Consider the following 26,494-nt stretch of genomic DNA (forward strand, 5'->3'; position numbering starts at 1 on the left):
ATGTAATCAAAAGCAGACTTTGGTTGCCTCTGATGTTGATTAAATATTTCTGGGTACATCTGGTAAAATTCCTAATGTTCAGACCTCTGGTGTGGACTTGGACACGTTTCGTAGTGATACTCCCAGGCGACTTCATCCGACAAGTGCAGATGTGCCTCTATTTGAAGCTTTGCCGAATCTTAAATCCTTGTAAGTGTAGAATACCGTGGGTTAATAAAGGCCCCAGGATGTGCTGGCAGTCTCCGCACCGACACACTCTATCGATGAGCACAAAGTTTAAGGCTATTTCAGCTACATTCCACCAACGTCACATTTCGCGACAGCGCGTTGGCGATTACTGAAACCGTCCGCAGGTTCCCCGTCGGCAGCGGCTCACCTTTCCCAGAGGCGCTCCGAGGAGCCGGGGCCGTGCGTGCCGCGTCCCCCGCGGCCCCGGGCACCGGCACCACCCGCGGGCCGGGCAGCGCGCCGCCTCCCACCGACCTCCGTGCGGCTGACGTCGGCGCGGCGCGCCCGGCCCCGCCCTCCGGAAGCGCCGCGCTCGCCCGCCCCGGCCGCGCGGCTGTTCGCTCTCGGCCGGTGCTCAGCGCCGACAGCGCCGCCGCCATGGGGGGCAAGAACAAGCAGCGAACCAAGGGCAACCTGCAGGTGAGGGCAACCGCCGCGCCCGTGGGCCCCGGGTACCGCGCGGCCTCCGCCGGTGGCTTCGGCGGGGATGGCAGGCGGCTTGGCTGGGGAGGGCGGCGGGGCTGGGCCTCGGCCTCGGGGCGGGGGCTTCCGGCACCGACGGGCGGGTTAAGGCCGCCCTGCCGGTGCTTTGGGAAGGGGGCTGTGGGCCGCCGAAGCCCGTCCCCCGCTGGGAGGTGGCGCTGCCTTCGGGCCCGGTTGCGGTAGCTGGGGCCGGGGCGGTCGGGGGCGACTCCTGGCCTGGGCCCGTGGTTTAGGGGGGTGTGACTGCAACTGCCTGGGGCGTCGGTGCGCGTTCTCCTGAGAGGGGCAAGGGTGCGGGGGTGTAACAGCAAAATCACCGCGGGTGTAAGTTCAGCGAGGTACCGGTGGGTGCGTTTAGTGTGTTTTTCTGTGGGGAGTCTTTAGGGTGCACCTGTTGTGCTGTCTCTGTCTTGCCACCGTGTCTGAAGTGGGGTGACATCCATCATATGTGATACTCGCTCAGGATGGGAGAAGTGTGGGTGAATTTATGTAATTCCTACGAGTCTTCTCCCTCTCGTGTTTAGAGAAGATGAGGGAACACAAAGAAGCATGTCCTTATAGTTGAGGTTTCACATACAGAAAAAATGACTTAATATGTAGATATAGTAGTCAGGTAAAATGTGGCTTATGTACCTCAAGAAAATCAGAAGAGTACGATGAACTTTAGCGAATTGTCATTACTTTAAAAAAACCCAAACACAAAGCTCACAAAACTGCAACTGTCATTAGGAAATAAAAGGTGTTTGGACTATAACGTATTACAGAGAACATTAAAGCATCAGTTGGTTTTGGAATAGTCTTTTTAAAAAAGTGTGCTTGACATAAATGTGAGTCACTGGTATCATGAGCGAGGTGCTGATTTAACTGGGGCAAACTAGAAGAGATGCTGAACTCCAAAACACTCACTGTAATACTAATGGGATAGTATCATACTGTGCTACATACGTACCCTGTTACACCATTCCTCTAAATCCTTCTTGGCCCCTTTGTTGCCAGTAGCATCCTTTTCTTGTGTGTGTTATTATTTTTTCCAATGATAACAAAGAGTATTCCTTGGGAACTGTATTGGTCCATATGCAATAATGTGAGAAGAACCAGTGAAAACAGAAGTAGTGAAGGAAGGTAAATGGCTTCTTAAGAATTTGTTCACTTACAGAAGGACTTTTCTGTTACTCTTTTTTGTGTATGTATAAAAACAATATAACTTTCCGTAAGTATTCATGAATTAAAATCACTGCGAGAGAAGGGAATGCTGATTCTAAAGGAAAGAATAATTTTTTAGATGAAACTTCTATGTTTAAAGCATAGGAGGCCTTTTTTGTGAGACCTCATTTTAAATAGGTTACTTATGCAATATAAATAGGATCATTGTTTGAAATGCATGATGTGTGCAAAATAAAATGGCTGGAATAAATAACTGATTTCTGTCCCCATTTTTTGTCAGCCTTCTAGCAGTGGTCAAGCTGCAGAGCTCCTTGCCAAAGAACGTGGAACAGTGCCTGGGTTTATTGGCTTTGGAACATCTCAGAGTGATCTAGGATATGTTCCTGCAGTTCAAGGAGCAGAGGAAATAGACAGCCTTATGGATGCTGATTTTCGGATGGTGTTGCGAAAACTTTCTAAAAGAGATATCACAACAAAATTAAAAGTAGGTGTATCCTTTGTTCCCTATAATATTCTTTTGTCAGAAACCCGTACACTTTTCGTAAGGATGGGAGAGGAATATATCAAGGTAACTAATACTAATTTCATGTAGCTAAATTTGCTGGAACTGCAATTCAGAAGGTGTCTTGGAGGACTTATTAAAAGGTCCATCATGCAGTGCTGACAGCTTTCATAAATTAACTCTATAGACGCTTAATTGCAAGAAATGAATTGATTTTTGAAAAAGAGTGTTGCAATGTCTGGTAGAAGCTGGTAAATTACAGAACATATCTGTCTGACTTCTTAAATCATGCTCTTGATATCTTGATTTTAGGCTATGCAAGAGTTTGGAACAATGTGCAAGGAAAGAGAAGTGGATGTTGTTAAAGGTGTTCTTCCTTACTGGCCAAGAATTTATTGTAAAATCTCACTAGTAAGTATTAAGGTATCTAAATTAAAAGCTTCTCTGGATACTTCCTGTGAAAACCTCTAAGGCAGTCTTTATTGATATTTCTAACTTTGCTGGAATTACTGACTTGTTCTAGGAAAAGGATGAAGTTGAAGGAAAGTAGTGTTCTTTATAGTGGAGATGTTTCAGTATTGGCCGTGGGTGGAATCTTGAATGTTGATGCCTGGGCTCTATTTGCTGGATGGAGATAGATATTTGTTAGACCTTTGTGTTAAAGAGATGACAAGGTATTTCTTCTCATTAAAAGTTCTTTTATGTAAATTCCAGAACAGCTAAAGAGAATGTACTGTTCACTTAACGTCATGATAAATCTTTTTGATCTAGGACTAATATCTGGCCAGACTTAATATTAAAAACCAAAACAAAACAAACCACACAAAAATGCACCAAACGTTGAAAGATTGTGCGTAGCCAGATCATAATTTTGTGATACATTCAATATATCTCTAAAATATCTGGACTGTCTACTGTTGGAAACGTGATATAAGACAAAAAGAATAACTTTTCTGATCCATTAGAGCAATTCATAGGTATTTCTTTCTGGAGGCAAGAGCATAGAAAGTCATGATGTTGTTAATTCTTACACAAATAACAGATAATGATGCACGGTTTGTGTAGGCTTGTGTTTGTTTTAGTCCAAAAAGTGTCTTCAACATTTTTTCTATTGCCTCTTGTCTTTCTCTTAAATGTTTGTATAAAATGGAAATAGAACTGTAGATAGGTATATCAGGAAAAGGTTACAATTTTGAATGTGTAACACATCAGGCATATGATGCTGCTAAGTTAGGACTCTCCACTTTTCTAGGGATAGCAAGACTTTTTTTGGTCATTGTTATGTATTTTCAAATCTATGTAGCCTGATTTGATGCAAAAATGGCTGAGAGACAGCTTTTTTTTTTTTCCCTCATCACTTCTGCTTTGAAGTACCTGGCATCAAAGGTACATTTCTTAAACCAATAAACCTTTTTCTCTATTTTTTCTTTTTTTTTTTTTTCTTTAACAGGATCATGATCGCCGTGTTCGAGAAGCAACTCAGCAATCTTTTGAACAACTGATTCTTAAAGTAAAGAAACACTTAGCTCCTTACTTAAAAAGTATCATGGGATACTGGCTGATTGCTCAATGTGACATTTACTCCCCTGCTGCTTCTGCTGCACAAGTAGCTTTTGAAAAAGCTTTTCTTTCAAGCAAACAGCCTGAAGCCTTAGCATTCTGTAAAGATGAAATTCTTAATGTGAGTTTATACTTATGTACTTCTTTACGGCTTTGTGTTGAGTATATGTCAACTTTAATTACAAATTATAAACTCATCCTGCCCCCATCTATTTTTCTGGTTAGATTTCTTTCTCACCTGAAACTTTGCTCCTGCTAAAGTGGAGAGAAGACTGAGGCAAAGACACATCCTCTATTTTTTTTTTTTTAACTTGGGGTTAGAATGACCGGAACCAGAGGAATGAATATGAAGTGAATTTTCTTGTATACATTTCTATGTAATGATGCTCAGTCATCACATAATGTTGCTGGCAGATGGAATAATGATGCTGGAGTAGTTTAGCTGTAGTGGTAGAGGATTTAAGACTGCTGAGCAGTGTTTCGGAGATATTCTGCAAGTTTGGTTCTGACCAAGGTTAATGCCCTTCTGCCAGTCCTATACAAAACTGAATTGACTGAATTTAAAAAAGTGAAAGTTTGCATTGGTGGCCCATCAGATGCAAACTTAAGCATTTTGTTTTGTCTCAGTTTGGCTTCCTTTTACCAGAAGCCTGTTGTCATAGGACTGCAATTTACAAAATATTATGCAGTCTTGATTCAAACAGTGCTACAGCTGCTACATTCAGCAGGATTCAGTTAAATTATATTCGTGTTCACTAGTGTGTCTAAAATGTGTTTAAAAGACTTGACTCAGAGGTTGTGAATTGTTATTGTAGAGCTGTTTCTGAATAATGTATAGACTATATTATTCACATATATACACATGAAAATCTAATATTTATATACTTTTTTTTCCCCTTAGGTACTTCAAGATCACCTTGTGAAAGAAACACCTGATACACTCAGTGACCCCCAGTATGCCAGTCTTCTTTAATGTATATGGTTTAAGTCTTTGTCTGTACTGGGTTCTCTGTCACTGGAGGTAGTGGATTTAATTTAGTTTTGAGAGGCAGAATAGTTATTTGAGTCCAGATCCCAGCAACTTTCTTTGGAACTAAAGTATAAATGCTTTTGAAAGTGTTATCAGTTGTCTAATTCTTGTTTCAGCTCTTTTAGGAGTAGCATTTTTGAATGCCTGGGAGATGACTTGATACTCTCTCTTTTTCTAACACTTTTTAATATAACTTGGTAGTGTTAGAACCTATGGAAAGTTTACATATTTACATTGCTGGCATCTGAAATCAAAAGAACAACACAGAAAAACTGAAGACAGATACATTTAGACAGTTTAGAAGAGCTTGAGAAAGCCACTGATTTATTTATGATTCACTTTAATTTGTTTTGTTTTGTTTTCTGAGAACTGTACCAGAGGAGGAAAGGGAGGCCAAATTTTTCCGCGTTCTGACCTGTTCCTTGTTAGCTTTAAAAAAGTTGCTTAGCATGTTGCCAAAGAAAGAGATGCATTCGTTGGAGGAAAAGTTAATGTCACTTCTGTCCCAAAACAAATTTTGGAAATACAGCAAACACAGCATGCCACAGGTAACTTTCTTGTTTCTTCTTTATTTTTGTTGTTTTTAGTTAAAGATAATACATCAAACCTAAGAAGTATTAATTACTCGTATTCTACAAGAATGAACTCTGTACTACACTGAAATGTGTTTGAAGCAGCCTTCAAATTTCTAAGCCTTAAATAGACAATATTGCTCTAAAATTTGCCCAATGAACTAATATGTTGTTTCCGTGTCACCATCACCTGCTTCTTGGCAATCTACCATTGTTATTAAAAGATACAAACTTTGACAGAGTTCTTAGTGCTATTGGATTTTCTTTTTTTTAAACTATTTTATTGGTCTTTGATCTGCTAAGACCAATAGTGCATAGAGTGATGAATTGGCTCTGGTATTATTTTCTTAAACTTTTAAGGCACTTTTGGGGAAACATGTCTTTTGAGAAGTATATTAAAATATTTTTTCATAAGCATTTTGCACCAAATAAATTACTTTAAAATATTAAGCAGGCTTATCAAATAATTTCTTTATTTTTCTTTGTTTTTAATAATATTTAAACCTTTGCTGATTAAATAAAATACTGCATGTTGGAAGTTACGGTGACTTTAAAAGCAGTGTTATAAACTACATGTAGTGACAAAGCGTTGTCATTAGACTAAAATTTTGTTTTTCTGTGGCCTATGTCAGGTTCGCTCAGCTTTCTTTGAGGTGGCTTCTGCCTTTTGCCAGTACTTGCCTGAGCTGGTGAAAACTGAAGCATCAAGAGTTTGTCCTGCTGTTCTTCTCAGCATTGACGACAGTGATGCAGTGGTGTGTCCTGCTCTTTGGGAAGCTGTACTTTATACTATTGCCACTATTGAGGTAATGTGGGAAATCTAAGGTGCAGATATTTTACTCAAATTTAAGTTTTCACAAGTGCCATTTTTCTCTTTGTAGAATTAGGAAGAACACCTTGACTGGGTTTTCTCTATGATTCATAATATTAACTTATAAATGCTACCTGCTCCTTCCTCAGTGTAACTTTCAAATATATTATGTCCGGCATGTCTGAAAATCAGAGTTGTTTTATGAGTTTAATTACGTTAACCTGAATCCCTTTGAATAAAAGTCGTTACTAATAAGTAAAATAATACTTACAAAATTTTTCTTGGTTAAAGACAGTTACAAAAATTACCTGCAGTGCATTTTTGGTTTGCTTTCTTCTGCTTCTGATTTAATGCTTTTGTTTTGTTTTGGTGTTTGTGTTTGTTTTTTGAAGTTAAGCGAAATACTGGCTTTGAATTTATTAGTAGGATGAGTGGTGTTGCCATAGACTGGGATGCTTTGAGGGTTTGATGATGCAGATCTCTTTTGTAACTCCTGGTATAAACTGTAAAAATTTATGGGGAAAAAAACCCTCTTTTTTCAGCTTGCTGTAAGTATAGTTATCAGGAACTATGATAAATGAGATCAGATGACAAAAAACTTTGGGGTATGGGGTGAAAATGCCAAGATATTTTGTAACATCAGAAAATTTTTGAGGGGAGTTTTGAAGTTAGTGATGTGTCTGAAGTTAGAATTTTGAAATCATTGCTTATTCTTGAGAATAATAACTCAGAGTTAAATACAAGACCACTCACAAAAATGAGGCATCCTTAAGGCATTATTAAAGAGGAGCCTTTAATTGCAGTTTGCTAAGAAGGAAGGTACATTGATTTTAAACAATACAGAAACTGTTTTGTCACGTTAGCATCTTAAATTCGCAAGCTGAAATAGGGAGAAAGTGATTTTTAGAAATACTGGCAAGTGAATTTAAATTTTACAATAACTTGTTTCAGCTACAACATAGGTAAATTAAATGTCTAGCTTGGGAGTTCTTCCAAGTCAACATATGCTCATTTAATTTACAGCAAATGTATATTGTTCTGTAGGACTGTTGGAGTCATGTAAATGCCAAAAAGGGAGTTCTACCAAAGCTATGGACAGTGCTTCGAGAAGGCGGACGAGGACTAGCTGCCGTGATATACCCAAATCTCTTGCCGTTCATTAGCAAGGTACCTCCCGGCATTGCAGGACCAAAGCTGGAATATTTCAGAACTTTTTTCAGCTCTATAATTCAAGGGTATGAACCACTTTGTTTGTTTGTTTGTTTTTAAATCAGTCTCTTTTACATTTGGAAATAAGAGAAGTAATCTTCTTTAAGTATTTAAAGATAACATATTTGGCTTGAAGACATTTAAATACACATTAGTTGTTTATTTCAGAAAAGACTGTTTTCAATATGATAGTTGAAAATAATATTTTTTAAAATACTTTTAAATATCCAAAAGTAGAGTCAGTCCTTTGTGGCTGTCCCTGTCTTCTTAAACCTTCAGCCTTTCTTTTATTACATCTTCCTTACCTAAAGCATTCTTATCTTTCTTTGCCAAAACTTTCTGTTTATTCCATAAGTTTCAAAATGGGAAATTAATTTAGAATTAAGAGTGGCTTTGAAGATATCAGTCTCTTCTCACCAGTCTTTAATTATCACAGAGGTTATTGTGGATTAGCATTATAATTGTGAAATTTCTTATATGCAGGAACTTTAATTCTTGCAATACTGATTTTTTGAATGATTGAAACTGCTATAGTTTTTTGCCTTTTAAATACATCAAACCCAGCTTTCTACCAAATCTGATTTAAATAGATGCATGTACAAAAGCCTATATAAGTTATTTTATGGAAGACTAAAATATAACTATTTAAACAAAAATAAATTCTCAATTGACGTTGACATGGCCTTTAACAGAGCTCTTGGAGAAGAGAGTTATGTATGGATTGGTTTTGAAAAGTGTATAGAATTTAATTACAAGTAGTAAAATGGTTGTATTTGCATAGTAATTTGTGTGGTCTAATTGTCATTAAAAAGCAAAAAAATTGGAATTGCTTAGACTCAAACTGGCTATGATGAAACTGTCCTTTGGTGGCCTTTTGTTTTAGTTTTTTCTTTTTTTCTGTAGTGACAGGAGGTGACTCCTCTAAACCTCTGTGGTCTGTGTAGAAAACTGCAAAGGAGTTTTGGCAAAGACTGGAAATGCTAGACAGTATGCTTCACTGGATATGTTTCCTCTATCTACATAGATTTTTTTTTTAATGAAAATGCGAAAACTAGATGAAAAAGTTATTTCAGTACAAGTTATATTAAATGCCTGAATTTAATATTTTGACTCTTTAAATATGTCCTATTGAATATGTTTTGATCTGACTTTTATGAACGATTCTGTGATTCTATATTCTCTTATTGGTGTTGTCTGGGTAAGAACAACATAACCACATAACCAAGGTGACATTCATGTACATACTGGGTTTCTCAGAAGCCTGGATGACTGAGCGTGCCCCCCTCTGATGTTGCCTTTCAATAGGTTGTCTAGTGAGCGAGCAATAACCAGCCCTTCAGAAAGTTCTGCGATTATAACTGCATTTATGGAATGTCTGCGCTTTGCCATACTACAGAAAATAGATGAAGACGATGACCAAATACAAATTCATCAAATGCTTATATATGACCAGGTATTTATTAGAAATACTTAATACAGTTGTGGGTACATTTAATAATTCAAAGTTTAAGAAAAACAAGGTTCTGTGACAATGTACTTCTCTGTTGAAAGTTTCACTAGATTTTATGGAAAAAATAACCTTACTGAAGTTAGTCAATGTCATGGGTTAACACCAGCCAGCAACTAGTACCATGCAGCCGTTCAGTCACCCTTCCCCCTTACCAAGTGGGATGGGGGAGAGAATCAAAAGTGAGAGGGAGGAAAAAAAACCCAGTGGGTTGTGATAAGGGCGGTTTAATAGGATAGCAAAGGAAGAAATAATGATAATAATAGAATATACAAAAGAAGTGATGTACAGTGCAGTTGCTTACCACCCACACCACCAATACCACATCCATTCCTGAGCGGTGCCATTTGCCCCCTGGCCAACTCCAGTTTATATACTGAGCATGATGTCATATGATGAGGAATATCCCTTTGGCCAGCCATTTGGGGTCAGCTGTCCTGGCTTTGCTCCTTCCCAGCTTCCTGTGCACCTGGCAGAGCATAGGAAGCTGAAAAGTCCTTGACTACCCACATCAGCCAGAACTTCAGTGTATTTCCAGCTTTCTTCCGTACTAAATCCAAACCACAGCATTATACCAGCTACTAGAAAGAAAATTAACTCTATCCCAGCTGAAACCATGACATTCCGTTTTTCCTTCCTATAAAATCATGGCTTTTACTATGTAATTCAAATTATATTTTTTAAAAAAGAGGCACCTCACCCTATATATTTTTATTAAGTGTTCAAGCATGAGTAATTCTGATGTTTTTGAAATTGCTTCCAGAACGTTCTTCAAAATTATAGAATTTCCTGGTATTATAAAGAATAAAACAATCATCTAGTTAGATCACTATTTGTTAATAATCTTTTTGTCTTTATAGCTAATTCCTCTTACTGATGCTGTACTTAAGGAGCCCAAGTTACAGAATGGACCGTTATTTTATCAAATAGCAGAAACGCTGAGCTCCTGGGAAGCTAAAGCAGAAATCTCCAAAGATGATGGCACAGATGAAGCTTTCCAGAAACTGTTGTCAAATTTTTGGGACCGTCTTTTAAAAATGTGTGTACTTCATGTTGATACGTTGGATGCTGATGAGAAATCATTGTTTGCTCTATCTGGAATGCTAGAAATTCTTCAGAATCCAAAGAGTGCTACAAAACCAAACAACAGAAAATCTCTGAAAATCAGATTTACAGATGAGGATGAATCTGAAAGGGACACAGAGAATGGAAAGCTCACAGAAGTGAGAAATAGTGACTCTGAAATACAGGCTGATTTGCAGCATAGTTCACTTCTAAGGAAAGAACCTTTAGAGAACTTAGTCTGCAGCCTTGCTGAACTGAGTATTGTGTATGTCAATGAACAGAAGTCAGAACAGCATTTGAAATTTCTCTCTGCCCTGCTCAACTCGTTTTCTTCAAACAGAGTTTTTCAAGTACTTCTAGAGCAGGGAAATGATGCAAGCTCTGCTCAAGCTGAATCCCAAAACGAAACTGAAGCTTGTGAAAGTCCATCGGTACAATTTCTGCATATGAATTTAATAACTTGGCTGAAAGAAGACTGGAGGAAAGACACCCATTTTCTGGTTGATATTTTGTACAGTGTGCTTAATTGTTGCAACAGTAATGATGAAAGGAAGATCATTCTTGATGATTTAACGAAGGTATGACTCTTGTACATTTTGTTACTAGTTTTTATCAGAATGAGTACTCTTTTTGTGGGCTGTGGTTGGTTAATCATTTTATTTTGGGGTTGTGGAATGGAAGATATTCTATGTGAATTTGAATAAGTTCAGTGTAAGGAAGGTAGATTTCGGAAAGGTTGACATGTCAGCGTTGGGGTGAAAGGTTATGACATATGGCCCTTTGTATATGGTATAAGTCATTTAAAAAAAAAAGTACGTCAATTTCTCTGTTCTTTTTTATACACTGTGCTTTCATACCAGTCATCAGTGGCCTTTCTTATAAATATAGTCCCTTATTGATCTGTGTAGTAAAGACTTAGAATCCAAAAATAATATAATCAGTAACTTTATTTTCTGCAGAGGTTAAGCAGAAGTTGCTATGTTTCAGTAACAAAGTTGTAAACCAAACATTTAAAATGGTATTAAATACTACCTATTCAGCAAATAATTTGTTAAATATTGTGGAATTTTGTTTTTCTTTTCAGATGGATCTGCAATGGATTATTTTTCTCCAGTTAATTCAAAAGGTGCTGCTTAAGACTTCTCTGTTCTTGTTTTGCATCGCTTTGAATGTTTTCCTGGGGTTAGCTTTGAGAGTTACATGTGTTTGAATGACTTTTTAAAAATTTAAGTAGTAATAATTTCCATTGTTTGAAAATCTTGTAATAATAGTTTCAGAGTCTTGTTTGTTTTAACTGCATTTCAATCAGGGGACAGTCTTAGAAATGAAATAATGATACCAAAACAAAAGCATCTTTGTTCGATTTTTGGTCAGATTGCCCTTTGAGACAGGGGGATTCCTGATTTGTTTCTGGTCATCCTTTCTAAGCTGGAGGGAATGGAATTGGGTAATAGACCAATAATTTAAATGATTCTTTCTATCATCGCCCTTACATCATGCTTACAAAGAAAAGATAGTATGCCATTTTTTCATGTGGGATGTTGAGAGACTGACATTTAAGTGATTGACTGGGATGAAATATAAAGTGTATTACAAATTTTTGGACAAGAACTCCTAGCACTTGATTTACAATCCAGTGCATTGACCATAATATCTTTCCTCACATATACTATATATTTTAGGAATCCTCTGTTTTTATGATTTCATAACTTACGATGGCTTATCACCAAAAGAATGATTTTCTGATTTGTGACCTTGCATTTCTTTTTAGAGAAATTCAGATGCTGTAAATAGATTTTATGTTGTAAATAGATTTTATTTTAGTCAACCTGGTCTTTCAGAAGTTGTCTTTGTAACTCTAGTGTAGGCATTCCCTGGGCTCTATAGTTGGAGAAAAGGAAAAAGAGCTTTCAGAAAGTGACTTCTTTCACTCTAAAGTAGAGGCCTGACCTAGCCATAAGTTGCTGTCTCTGACCAAAAAGAAAGTTGGGGGGATTGTTGCAGACGTAAACACCTAGAGACTTCTTGTTTATGACAGATTATATGATTCCCATTCTGTGTGTGCAAGTTTGACGTATTAATCTTATGTTTAGTTAGTAATAAAAGTTAAAACCCTCAAAAGATTATTAGAATCATTTTCTTGTGATTCAGGCATGCTCAAGCACAACAAAACTTTCCTTAGTCTCTGACTGGCTCAAAGGAGATGCACTTGGAGAAAAACTTGTAATGCTGGCAGATGATCTCTGTCACCTGGGTTTAAAGCCTATAGCAGCTTCCTCGGAATCATCCTCTTCAGAAAGGTGGACCCTCCTGAGTTTAGTGTTGTCACAACACATAAAAAATGGTAAGCATATTTATTCTTTGGAGTTTGTGAAGTGTAAATACCTCACTTATGCTTTGTAGAAGGTTGAAAGGAATTTGAGATCTTCTAGAATACTTAATTTGTGACATGTAGGCTTTCTTATTTGTTTGGGTTTGTGGTGTGGTTGCCTTTTTTTTTTCTTACCTGAGCCAATTAACAATATTCAGTTTAATTTTGTATATACTGACTTGCAGCAGTGACATTGCAATTTGTTTGGTCTGCTTTGCTAAACTAAAGTCAGTGTTTAAAGAACAGATTCAGATTTGTGAGTCTGGAAAACTTTAGGAAAATTTAAGTAAGTTTGATTTGTTAGCTGGCATGCTGTAAAATATCTGAAATTTACCTTAAAAACTAGAATATAAAAAAATCAATGTCTATGGGTCCGTGAGTGCATTGGTAGTGCCTTATTACAGGATCTATGAGTTGCTTTTTTGAGGCATTTTCAGTTAGATTCATGTATTTTAAAAACTGTATATGTGCACTTATGCTGTATATGTAATATATTTTTTTATTAATAACATCCTATTTAGTTTCTCCCTTGCATTTTGTGATATCTGTGATATAGACTTCTTGTACACTTCAGTTTTCTTGGATTTGTTGTTTTTTGTTGTGTTTGGTTTTTTTTTTTCTGTGAACTTGTCATTTGCATTTTGTTAAACTCAGCATTTGCTTTGATCCCTGAGGTAATGTGCTTCAGTTTATCTGAATGCTGAATGCATTTGTGGTGCTTTCAAGTTTCAAAGATGCACACAACAAGTTGACTGCAGTGGATGTTCATAGATAGTGCATCCTGAAGGTGGTGTAGGATTGTTATTTCTGTTACTAGAACTTTTGACGTAGAGAAGCATCAGGAAAACCTGTTCCCTCTTTCCAGAGAGAGCTCAGTGAACTTGCTCACTTGTGAGTTAGTGGTGTCCTAGGGCTGATTGTCCAGTGACTTCGCTTTTTGGCTCTGGAGGTATTGCTGGTATAACTTTTGTGCTGGGTGCTGTGTTGGATGAAGTCTTGAGAGACCTTCAGGAGCTATGATTCTTCTTGATTTAGTGATTTAGGCCAAAATAGATTATGTGGACTTTCAAAAAGATTTTTTGATGAGATCTCTCATCCAAGTTTCTCAAGGTAAACTGTCATGGAGTAAACAGAAGGGCCTTTCATGGATCAGTAACATGTTAGATGATAGGAATTAAAGGGGAAAAAGGATAAATGCTGAAAGGATAGTAATTGTTTCCGATGAGTTATTGAGAGTAAGCAAAACTGAAACGTCAGGGAGCTGTAGCAGTGTATTGTGATACTGAATAGATTAACTGATATAATTAAAAATGAATTTCAAAACCAATAAATATGAAAAGAATACATGGGAAGAAGACAATTGTATCTATTCAGTGGCGGACTGTGAGCTGTTAAAACTTGGGAAACAGATCTTCAGTCATTGTGATGGTTCCCTGTAAGTGGCAGGTTGGTGCTCAGCAATAAGTAAAGGATACAGGTTATTAGGAGTTGGTGTGAAAAGAACAGAGGACAAACGAAAATTATTATAGCATTGATGTGTCAGTATCTTGAATACTGCCTGTAGTTTTGGTCACTACAATATTCTTGTTCATGTATGCGCTTTTGAAAAAAAGAGGGGATAGAATTAGTATATGCCCGAAGAAAAATGGCAGGGATGGTTAGGCAAATGCAGTGGCCACAGCTTGTAGAGGCAATAAAACAGACTAGATTTTTCAGCTTGCAATGAAAGTGATTTGGGATGGGGTTGTGGTAAAGAGCCATAAAATCATAATTTGTGTGGAAAAAGCAAACAGGAAGAAATTATTCATTATTTCTTAAACAGAAGAGCCTGAGATAGTAGGTTTGAGGAAAGAGAAAAGTATACCTCCTCATACAGTTCATAATCAAATAATGGAACTCATTGCCACAGGATGCTGTGGAGTTTGAGGATAAATGGGATTAGCCTACTTCAATCCAGCAAGAAAGGGACTAAGCATATTCATGAGAGATTGGCCTGATTTGGGTAATTATATGCCATGGTCCAGGTGTAATCCCTGACTTGCAATTGATTACCAGAAGCTGGGAAGGCATAAAAGGGGAAGGGATCACTCTGCACTTGCTCTATTTTATATACCTTTTGTCTAAGCAGCTTCAGAAGGTCTAGAGAAGGAATACTTGGCAATGTCAAACTTTGGCTAGGTGATCCTAGATGACTGTGGAATAAGAACTAGAGTTTAGGTATACATTAGACTGAAACTGCTTTGCACTTTATTTTGCATTCAAAATTAATAAATAAAAAACAAATCAGTACGTATGAATATGATATATTTGAATGATCATGTTTATCATCTAATCAAAGCATGCTGTCTTTTTCCTCTCCCCAATAGAATCTTTGATTGGTGAAACTTTTGTTGAAAGGATTATTGATAAACTTCAAGCAGCTCTGTCGAAAGCTAAGGATCTTTCTGAAGCTGGAAATACTGAACCATCAGTATCTTTCATCTGTGATGTAGCCTCAAGCTTTTTCAGCTCAGTTAAAGGGTGTTTACTGATGCCATCCTCCGAAGACTTGCTGCTTACCATTTTCCAATTGTGTGCTCAGAGGCAGGATGCTACACACTTAACAGGTAATTTTGAAAAACAACTTCAACCAGACTTTTTTGTAGTTGATTATTAAATCTATATTCTTCTTTTCATGAAACAGATTCAAGTATATAGTAGAATATTGAGTTCACAATGAGCACTTGCAGCTGTAACTGACACCAAAATTTGTACTTTAATTTACAATGCTGGTAGTTACTGCTACACATCAAGTCCTGTACATCTTTACAAGGATTTTCAACTTTTTTGATGTTAGTATCCCTGTGCTTCAGCTATCTTTGAGGCTGTGATATTCCACACTTCCTAGAGTGCTACAAAAGTTGTTTAACGTCTGTGAACTACAAAGAATGAGCGTTTCTTTGCTCATTCTACAGTGTGTGGTTCCTGTGAACAAATGTGTGCGATCACTTCATTAAAAATGCAAATATTTATTCTGAAACCATTTATATTGGTCAAGTTGCTCTGACAAATTATGACCCATTTCTGTCTCCACCAGCATCTCATTTTCAGACTGAGATCCTGATGTATGTTCTTCGAGTGCAGAATTTGAGCGTGTTAAATTGGTATATGCATTTACTGACATAGATACAAAGGAAATGTTGCAGTATTGTCATAGAAGTGGACAAGACTAACCTGAAATCCATTGCTGCTTTGCAAATGAGTATTGATGATGTGAATGTTCAGTATTTCAGTACTAAAGAGATCTGTGATTTTGAAGACCATATGAACATATTGTAGTAGACAACAGGAACATCACTTCTACCCTCAAAATAGTACTTGTGTGTCAGAGTTAATTTAAAATTGCTCTACAATAAGAAACATGTATATTTGCTCTTAATAGTTATTGCATGTAACCACATGGAAAAGAGAATTCTTTTCTTGCTCTAGGACCTTTACACATGTGTTTGTTACTGTAGGTTGTAATTTTAGTTTACCTGTTTGTGGTGGTTTTGTTTGTCTTTTTTTTTTTTTTTTTCCTACAATAGATTTACTTGTATGTAAATTAAAACACACTTGGATGTCTGGTGTAAGTTCACTTGTGCGTCAACTTCGGAGTATGCAGAAACAGAGTACCTTTTTGCATAAATCTGCACTGTGGGTCAAGAATCAAATTCAGTCTTCCTCTTTGGATGTTAAAAGGTAATTGTAATGTATATGTCCGTTTCATAATACATTGTTCTCCAAAACAAACTAAGATCAGTGCTATACTTTTCTTGATTTAATTGGCATCTGTGTTACTGAGAGTTTTTTCAGCCTGCCGGAGGTGAGAACTGTGGCGTAGAGCATAACTTAAAATGCCATTAGTATAGCATGTATATAGCATTGATACAATGTATATAGCATTGGCACTGTCCAGTAAAAGCAAACTGCTTTATTTTACATTGGTACAAACTTGTTTCCAGTGTTTTGTCCTTTTTTAAGCCTTCAGGTTTTGATCTCTGCAGTTAGTGATTTGTTGTCTAAGCTTATGGAAGATGATGGACAGTCTGGATATCTTGTGGGAGCTTATGTTGAGCACGTCACGCCAAACAAAACTGATTGGGGGAAATTGCACGAGTCTCTCTCCACTGAGGTATGAAAACGATAATGGAATTGCATGTGGTAGTCAACCTTACTTCATGTCTCTGTCCTTCAGGATGATAAACATTCTTTATTTTGACATGGCACTGCAGTTATGTCTGTGTAAAGGTTCTTTTCAGCCTCTGTCCGTGGCAGAGGACAAAATCTGTATGTTTATGGCCCCATCCAGTACTACTAGAGAAAATAAAAATCTTTTCTGCCTGGAACACTAGCAACTTACTTTACAATTCAGGAATTTTGTCTGACAGAGTATGCATCATGAAGGTGTTTTTAAGTTAGTTCTTCTGTAAGGTTAATTTTGTGAAAGACACAAATATATGCAGAGAAACATGGTGTACTGTCAACAAAAAGCTGACATACATAGAGTGGAAGGAGGGAAGGACATAAATTTCCTGTCCAACACCAACCTTCAGTAACCTTAGTATTTCTTGTAAAATACATAGAGTTCTAAAGATACATATTTCTGAGTCAGCAATGCAGCTTCAAGTTACTGCCGTGTATTTAGGTTTTTTAATATGCTGGATTGGGTCATTCTCACCATTGTGCTTTTGGTGTTAATTCATATCTTTCATAGTAATTTTTTAATAATTCTGAATTTTCGAGGTTAAACAGATCATAGCTCTTCTATGTACCATTAAAATGTCAATTATTTGTTCATACTCTTTTTATGCACATATTACAGTGGATACGCAAACCTCTTTTGGAAGGAAGGCTTAGTATGAATTGTGAACCTTTGGGATCATGTGTCAAGCTGTGTGGCACAACTAAACTTCCAGGCCATCTGTGTACTTCAGCCTTATTAAGTAAAATGGTGCTACTTGTATTGGAAAATGGTGTAGTCCACGGAAATGATGATACAGAGAGAAAGAAAATTGACAATATAAGTAAGTTAGAATGCTAAAACTTAAAGGAATTTGATTTTATAGTAGTTGTAATGTAATCTGAACTGATAATGGATTAAGAAATGAGTAGTTAAGGTTTGGCATATAGGTATGAGAAATCATTCTTTTATCTTTTTTGGTTTCCTTTTCTTCTCTTGAGTTCACCTTTAAAAGTACAAGTATGCATAAGCATAGTGTTTATATTTCTAGGGCCTTTTGTGATTATATACGTGCTATCTCAACAGAACTTTGAATTTGGAGAAGATTGAATTTACAATGACCTTCAAAGTTGTTCATTGCCAAAACACGATGCTTTGGCGTGAGCGGGCAATAGGAACTGTATCCATGCCATCAAATAAATACCCTGGGTGTTTAGCCATGGTGTAAAGATATTTTGAGGCAGCAATTTTTGTTCATTCCACCAGGTGGTGTCTTGTTTCTTTTTATATATAGAATGTTCAAATGAGAGCCAGCATTATTGAATTAGCAGTTCTATCTCTGAAGGTCTCACCATGATGAGAAGTGTAATTGTTCAGGGTGGGTCTTTGTAAGCTAATGAAGAAACCATATGCTAACTCTTAGCATCAATTTATTTTTTTTTTCTTTCTGGACTTAGATCTTGATTGCCTTGTATTTAAAAAAATTTAAAAAAAAATAGAGAGGTGTTAGAGTTTTTGTCATCCTTGATTTGCTTTAAAATTTCCTCGACATTTGGAGTAGATTATTGCTGCCTTTTCTTAGCTTGTATTTTATGATGCAATGGCAAATATCCAGCTCATGCTTTGAAGCACCTGGGATTGCATGTAAATGGCATCTTTTAAATCCATTAAAAACATACTTAAAAAACCCATACTTTAAAAAAACCCAGACAACCTTGACCTGAAATTTCTCGCTAATGCACGGAATATATTCAGCAGCTGTTTTTAAACAACAACTTTTGTTTAATTAGTTGCAGAGCTGTTGTACTCATTACAATGGATTGAAGAATTGGAGAATCCTCCTTATCTGCTTCTGGAATATCTTCATATGTTAGAAGACATGCACATCACATATGAGAAGTTCAGTACACTTAGTAATACAACCAGCCTTCAGCAAACCATATTAGATAGGTATGTAAGAACAAGTAAAACAACTCTTAACTCTGTCTGCATATTTTGCATTGTATAGAGTATTAAGGGCCACTGTATTTCCTTATGTATATTGATTCAAACTTCATCAAAATGCTTTTGTTGTGAACTGTGCATCTATATATTAACCAGGGTCTTTCTTCTTCTTTGAAGATCAGAGGAACATGGAAGACTCTGGTCCTTAACCATGGCTAAAGTGATTCGCGTGGAAAACTTTGAATCCTCTGAGTTGAAGAAACCTTTTGAGACAACAGAAGGGTATCGACACTGCTGCCTATAACCTTTTAGTTTATGTTGCAAATGTTTGATAATGTTAAATGATACTGATTCTGATGAGTGACATGTGAAGACTGAAAATTTGGTAGTAGATGGATGTGGTATGTAACAGTGGAGCTTAGTTTAGTGTGGGGGATTAGTTACATCATAGGATATTCAATCATTATGAACCAATTGACATTTTGTTTACTAGGTAAAGTTTTGGGTTTGTCTCATTCTTGGTTTTTTTGCTTGTATGAATAGGTTTCCACCATTAACAGAGGGCAGATTGCATACACTTCAGTGTCTATCACCTCTTTTGACTGCAGAAGAAAACAAAGCACTTGTCTTACACTGTGTGAGCAAACTTTTGACGTGCCCACAGACAGAGCTTTCCAGTACTGATGGTATGTTCTTACCTCAGTCCACTTCATTAGAATATAAGAACATTATTTTGCAGTAATTTTGCTTTTAGATAAACCACGTTAACTATAATGATATTTTTCCTAGAAAGAAATGTCTTCTCAGTTTGCATATTCCTTGTAGACTGTTTGGCATAGTAGCTTTCTGCCTTAAGGAAGTATAAGCTATACTGCCTGGTTCAAAATTAGAACTAAAGGATTCAGGTTGATATTGTTAAAAGAATTTTTATATTACTCTAGTTCTTGTTTGGTCTATCTGATTTAAACACATCTGTAAATATTGAAGCTTTCAATTAGTCATTTAGGCTTTATACAGCATGCAGAGTATTACCGTTGTCAACTGGTAGTGTCATGATTGTCTCAAGATGTTTTAGCAAGAACTCTTTCACAGTTTATATATAATTTTTGAGTAGTTCTTCCAGTGCGTGGGATATAGCGTGCTGAGTCAGAAATACTGTACATACACTCATAGCAGTTTTCGAAACATTACTTGGAGGTGATTGAGATGTGTTGCAATATTGTTTTGAACATTCCTTAGCAGACCTTTTGGTTTTCACAGACTTGTTACTTTTCAAGAAAACTCTTTGGAAGTACTTACACACAGTCCTTCTACATGTTTGAATTAGACATCACTTAAAGAGCTTTTTCTCTAAGTATTGCTTTTGTGCTTTCTTGTGCATATTTGTATTGATCGGTCTGTATTAAAGCTTGAAAGTTGATTTGTTGATTTTTTTTTTCTTTTTTTTTCTATTTTTTAAAATAACTGTGCTTACTTAAATTAAAAAAACTATCTTGGATTTTAAACTGTGGAGTTATATGCCTTGGCAGTGCCCAGGTTTTCAGACGAGTTCTTCAAATGGATGTCCTCAAAGTGTGAAAATTTGCATTGTTAATGTTGTGCAGCAATTGAGAGGAATCCTGACTCTTGCCACTGTGGTAATTTCCCTGGCTCCTTACTCTTTGGACTTAGGCCTTCCTGGCTTTCCAAGCTAACTGTTGAACCAACTGAATGTGTCTGTGAAACTTTAAAGAGAAAATGCGAAAAAGAATGCTCACCCCTCTCCTGCTGTGGAGTTCTCTCGTTTGTAACACTGGTCTGCATTTTCCTTTCTGCTGCCTCTTGTTTTCCTAGGTATTCCTGAACAGACAATATATACCCAAATTTTCCCATTAAGTGTGGCGTAGGTTGTGGGCTTACCACTCAAGTTTTAATTTTTTTTCAGATCAACAAAATGCTGATAAAGTTCTTGTAAATCGTTGTGCTACTGCTTAAGTGAAGTGAGTTTTTTGTTTGGTTGGTTTTGCTATGCATAAGTGGTACTTTAACTCAGTTTTTTGTTATCATGCTTGGAAGAAGTGTTTTCCAAAGAATGCAGTTTTCCTTAAAAATGGAAAACAGTACTAATGCACTTCACTCTGAAAATAAAAATTAACACTCTTGCAACAATATTGGAATTCACAACTCACAATTACATTTACTTAATAATCTGTCCAAATCATTGCTTACCATACATTCTAGTAGCATGAATAGATTTAAATCTGAGCAGGTATTTTCCTTTTTTTTGTTAATTGTATAAACCAACAATCTTACAGGAGTTTTTAATTGGTTCGAGGGTTTTTGTTTTGTTTTTGTTCTTTTTTTTTTTGAAGTTTGTGTTGGATGTAGTATTTTTGAGTTAGCAACAGCATCTCTGGATTAAGTGTTCAAACAAAAAAGCTGAGGTATTGTCCAAGCTATCTTATGATCTTAATGTTCAGATAAAACTGTCCAGTCAACTGACACACATTCTAATGTTTGTTTTGTCTTGATAATTAAGTAGTATTGAGGATGATATTATTATTATGTTATAGGACCATTTGGGTGTCTTTCCATTTTGAACTCCTGCTTGAATGACAGAACTATTGTTGCTGATGGTATACTACCTGGAATTCTAAGTATCATAATGTCTTGGAAAAATGATAACGAGGACAGCTTTCTCTTTAGCTGGTGGGTGCATCTTTGGGATAATTTGGCTTAAGATTTCTAAACCAACAGTTTAAAAAAATACAGAGTGGTTGTTAACTCAAAATCAATTTGTAGGTTACAACCACCATCTGCTGCTCTAATGGTACTTTTTTAAGCCTTTGTAGAACTGCATCTCTTGGCTTAATATACTTATCTTTAAATATCTAGTAACTCATACACTGAAGAAAATTATCCACATGGTTGGAGTCTGGGAAACTAGGAGCTTTTATAGTGCACCTGGATGCCAACTGGTTTTGTAGGTGTTGCTGGATATTGAGTTCCAAATTCTGATTGCTTGTTTAGGTAGCAGAACAAAAACTTGGATACCAGACTTAGGTGTTTGGTTTTTAAAATTTTGGACCTGAAAATGTAACTTGGAAAGCTTCCAGCAAGGAGTGGAAATATACTGAGGTTCGTTTTTCTTGAGTATAGTGGGAAAAATCCAGGCAACAAAGTCTTGAAATAATGTATACTATTTGGACACTTGAGGGCTTATATTTTAAGTTACTAATCTTAAAAAGAACTGATTATTTTTCCTGCATTGAATTAATTAAAATTACTAAATTTCATAATTTATGTAAGTGTATTACTTGAGTGAATATGTAAATTGTACAATTTTAGGAATTTGCGTAAGTTGCAAATGAGCAAGTAGCTCTGATAGTCTGTTTTGTACCTGTTGACTGACTTATTTAGACTTGGCAGCTAATGTACTATTCTAACTGGGAAACACAAGAGTATCAAAAGCACACAGGGCAGAGCCTGGTGCAAGACCAATTTGTCCTAAGAGGAAGAGTGAAAGCAAGAATATAAATACTCGTGTCTACACCATGAAGATATGTAAGCTGTAGTTGTATTTTTATTGCAGCAATCTGAAAGAAACGAGTGCTCAGTTGCTTGCTTTCAACATCGAGGTGATGCGTTTCCTTCCCTTGCTGCTGAAGTATCACATGGCTCCTTTGGCCGATAATGAATGGGACTTTATCCTGTGCTCCATGCTGGCTTGGTTAGAGGTAATACGGGAGAGACTGTTGCTAATCATGGCATCGCAGCTTCCAACAGGATCCTCCTGAACCTACTGAACTGATGCAGGGGATGGGGGGCAGCTAAAAAAAAATAGGCTGCAAAATAACTACATTTTTATAACCTTACTGGTCGACATTTCATCCTAAATCTTTGAAAGCTGTATGTTAAAAGTTCACACATCTGTTTACAAAGTGGAAGAGTTGAGTATCATGATGGTAGAGTAAAACCTCGTAGAAGCTGTGCCACACAGCAATTAAATTTGAACAAAGATGCATGAGGATTGCCAAGAGGAGTGAAAATCAGAATGCTCCTAACCGTTCTTACTTAGAGTTTAGAACACAATGGTCTTAACAATTTTGACTTTGTTTCGTCTAATATGTGTGCTAACTTCCTAGTACTTTAGAGTAATTATGAATATTAATAGCTGGGTACTCAGCATTGCAAAGATAACTTATTTTAAAAAGCATTTCTATCAAATATTGAACTAAAAAAAATGAACTTTACCTGCTGCATGAGTGCTAATGTTGCATCTCCACTTTTGATGTACTTACCTTTTATATTATTCTCTGGATATGCAGGGACATAGTTCTCTCAGCTTAGCAAACATTTGACACAATGTTAAAAAGAATTGCACAAAATCCTTTTTCATTGGACTTTGACATACGTCACGTGTGGCTTAAAAGCACAAGCAATACTGTGTCTCTGGTTTCTTTTTGTGTATGGATATGAAATTACCTCCCCCTTTAAGTAATATGATGTTACAATGTTTAGTGATGTCATTAGTAATTGGAGAATAATTTTGAAATGTGTCTGCTATAGGTCTCTATGTTGAAAAATAATATCCCTTTAAGACCAAAGTCTAATATGACATATAAAAATTAACTGAATGAAAAGCAGTATCTGTATTTCAATATCTAAATAATCACATGAAACATCAAAATTATGTTCTAACAAGTCAGAGCAAACAGCTGACTACTTTATTAATCAAATAAAGATAGAATCTCTTAACCACTAGCTTTCTTCTTTCTTTTTTTTTTTTTTTTAAAATAATTATAGTGCCCTTTGTCACTGCACTGTTTCAAGGGCAGGCTGGAAACTTCCATGAGGCCTTTCTTGGTCTCAGGATTAATCTTACCTATACTGTATGTCCCTCAAAACTGTATTTTTTAAAATAAAAACAAATAAAACCCATCCAAAACAACAACAACAAATCCACAAACCAACAAACCACAAAACTTGTTGCGTAGATTAAGTGCTTGGGAATATTTTTAATATTTACTGATACTGCTTTTTGGGGTAAACTCGTAAGAATAAAAAGGAACTATACTGGGGGAGAGGAATTATTCTTCTGATTGCCACTTCAATAATTTCCAGTTTACAATAGCGTGTTGCCAATTTACTTCTGCAGTTCGGAAATACAAGCATGGTATTGGTACGGCCTCTAAGTTTGGGAGAGAAAAGTGAGAGCACTTCAAATGTCGATTTTTGGCTCGCTTGGCTGCAAAAGTGCTCCAGATAAGCTACATTTCTGTTTGAGTCCACTTGGTGGCAGTTTCTTTGTGTCATTATAAAGGTCATATAAGGGAAGGAATCCAGGATTCGAAATGCTGATGAGACTTGGAAATAATTTTCAGCAAGTTTTACTAAAATACAGATTATATTCTTAAACTTCTTTCATTTTTCTGCCAAATCATTTAAAAATGGCTTTTGCAATTGATTCTTCTTTGAAATTACACTTTCTGATATAGACAGGGAATGTGATACTTTAAAACAAATTTATAATTAAGAAATCTCCCTCTTATTTTTTTCTTCCTAGACAACAAGTGAAAACAGTTCGCTTTATCATGTCCCACTTGTGCAGATTTTTGCTTGTGTCAATTGTGACTTGGCATCTGCCCTTAGCGCTTTCTTTGAAGCGGCAGCTCCTGAAACTACTGCAAACCTTCCTGAGAACTTGATCAGTGAATGGAAAGAATTCTTTTCTGAGGGAATTCACAATTTGCTCTTACCTTTGTTGGTGAAAGTCACAGGCAAGTATATGGGAAGGAGGGTAATAGTGGTACCTGTCAAGCTATTCTGAAACAGAACTTGATGGGCCATATTTTGAATTTATAGGAATATTATGTCAACATGCCTTATAAACGTCACTTTTTTGGACACTTATGCTAATTAGTAAAATAATTGCACTTAACATTGTGATTTAAGATTAGATGGATTCTGATAAGAGGAGTCTGAGTTGTTTCTAGTAATGCATGTTTATGACAACGCCCATACGTTCTGTATCACAACTTGTCTTTCTCCCTTTTAAATAGGAGAAACCAAAAATGCATCCGAAGGCTCCTTTCAGAACTCTGTGTTAACGTCTTTGGGTGAAGCTCTAACGTACATCTCAAAGGACCAGTTGTTAAACCATAAATTGCCAGCAAAGTTTGTTGCAGGCCAGAAAACAAATCTTCCAGATAAACTCCAGACTCTACTAAATACGTTGTGTCCAATGTTGCTTTTCCCAGCTAGACCTGTACAGATTTCTGTCTACCATATGTTGTATAAGTAAGAAGCAACAAATTTTCCACTTCCCTCACCTCCCCTGCAACCCTCTTTTATTATTATGATGGTTATTAATAATAATAATTATTATTAATTATTTATTATTATTACTATTTTAAAATGTGCTGTAGAACATGCATTTTTAGATGTGTTTAGCAAAGTCATGTTCCATTATGAGAGAAAATCCTTAACTGGGTAATTTCTGTTCTGTATTGGAGAACATTATGTAAAACTATGAATGCTAAATTTAATTGTAAGGTAGACTAAATATATACTGAGAAATTTTACTGCAGTACAGGAAGATAAAATTTTATTTTCTGTACCATAGTTACATAGATATCAGTACCATAACTACAAAGCATTTTATATTTAGCCTCTATTTAAATGCTCAGAGAATCCTAAAATGTAAACTCAAACATTTCAGGTTTGATCTGGGTCTGACAGTATCATTAAATAGTATAACCTTTTTATTTTCACTAATTTAGATAAGAAAATAGAAGAACTGAATAAAAATGTGTAGTATTCTTATGAACTTTTTGGATATCTCTAATACCAAAAGAGAGAATGCAGAATTTGACAAATAGTATGTGCATTTGTCTGCTCAAAATGCAGATTGTGAAGCAGACAGCATAAGCATAAGAATCTACCCTTTCACTTATACTGAGGCATAGTCTTGCAATAGCTGTATTTGGAGATAGAAAAGTTTATTTTATCGTGACTTGGGAAGTGTAAAAGGCCTGGAAAAGAATGGAGCAAAGCTACAGCTCATTAGTTGTCATTCAGAAACCAACTTTGCAATGGTGACATGTCTTTTAAAGATTCTGTGTTGTTATTAAGGAATAATTACCATTATTTTATTGCCTGTCATTAATGTTGACATTGAGCAAAGAAGTATGCATCGCATATATTAAAACAGTTAAAATTGAATCTGATTTCTTTTCCATGTTTCTATAGATTAATGCCTGAATTGCCTAAATTTGATGATGAAGATCTCAAATCTTATGGTGACGAAGAGGAGGAGTTGTCATTGTGTGTATTTTTTCCTCACTTTTTTTAATGACTGTTTTCCGTATTTTTAAAATGTGTTACGAAAGTTGTGATTTGCAGCAGACGAGTTGTCTGTCAGGAGATGTTAAAAGACAAAAAAATTACGTGGCTATGACAATAGGGCCATAAATATTGAAGATATTCAATATAATTGGCTAAGTCTGCCTCTGTGCTAAAACTGGAAACAATATTTGCAATTGTTTTCTAGGTACAGTTACTAAAGTGTAACATATGTGCTCTACATTGTAAAATCTTGACAGGATTTTACTGGACTGATCTATTTAGCATGTGTTCAGCTGCACAGATAACTTCAGTTTCTTGAACCTCCAGAATTAACCTGAGTGTTTTATAGTTTGAATCTGATAAAGTCAACATTTTGAAGAGGGACTATGGTAAATTATTTAACCTTAGCCCAATGATTAATTCCTTTCTTTGCTATGGAGCTGCAAAAGGCTTTTTAATCCAATGCCAAAGCCTGAACCCAACACATTCAGTGATGAGGTGATCCATTGTTCAGTTGCTTC

General features: G+C 36.3%; 1 protein-coding gene across 1 annotated transcript in view; it reads left to right on the plus strand.

Moving 5' to 3' along the window:
- The first annotated feature begins 532 nt into the window (after positions 1-532).
- Positions 533-26,494, plus strand: part of LTN1 (listerin E3 ubiquitin protein ligase 1) — a 32,184-nt gene continuing 6,222 nt past the window's right edge. Inside the window, exons 1-24 of the mRNA XM_065655200.1 lie at positions 533-648; positions 2,156-2,359; positions 2,690-2,788; positions 3,828-4,058; positions 4,839-4,891; positions 5,335-5,515; positions 6,172-6,345; positions 7,395-7,585; positions 8,865-9,012; positions 9,927-10,709; positions 11,216-11,257; positions 12,283-12,475; positions 14,869-15,108; positions 16,069-16,222; positions 16,505-16,655; positions 17,346-17,547; positions 18,494-18,653; positions 18,825-18,929; positions 19,191-19,333; positions 21,200-21,335; positions 22,219-22,363; positions 24,193-24,406; positions 24,689-24,926; positions 25,878-25,952. Of these exons, the coding sequence (XP_065511272.1) occupies positions 607-648; positions 2,156-2,359; positions 2,690-2,788; positions 3,828-4,058; positions 4,839-4,891; positions 5,335-5,515; positions 6,172-6,345; positions 7,395-7,585; positions 8,865-9,012; positions 9,927-10,709; positions 11,216-11,257; positions 12,283-12,475; positions 14,869-15,108; positions 16,069-16,222; positions 16,505-16,655; positions 17,346-17,547; positions 18,494-18,653; positions 18,825-18,929; positions 19,191-19,333; positions 21,200-21,335; positions 22,219-22,363; positions 24,193-24,406; positions 24,689-24,926; positions 25,878-25,952 (4,304 nt within the window). The 5' untranslated portion in view covers positions 533-606. The remainder of the gene's footprint in view (positions 649-2,155; positions 2,360-2,689; positions 2,789-3,827; positions 4,059-4,838; positions 4,892-5,334; positions 5,516-6,171; positions 6,346-7,394; positions 7,586-8,864; positions 9,013-9,926; positions 10,710-11,215; positions 11,258-12,282; positions 12,476-14,868; positions 15,109-16,068; positions 16,223-16,504; positions 16,656-17,345; positions 17,548-18,493; positions 18,654-18,824; positions 18,930-19,190; positions 19,334-21,199; positions 21,336-22,218; positions 22,364-24,192; positions 24,407-24,688; positions 24,927-25,877; positions 25,953-26,494) is intronic.

Source organism: Caloenas nicobarica, chromosome 1 (genome assembly GCF_036013445.1).
Source record: "Caloenas nicobarica isolate bCalNic1 chromosome 1, bCalNic1.hap1, whole genome shotgun sequence".
Classification (NCBI taxonomy): domain Eukaryota; kingdom Metazoa; phylum Chordata; class Aves; order Columbiformes; family Columbidae; genus Caloenas; species Caloenas nicobarica.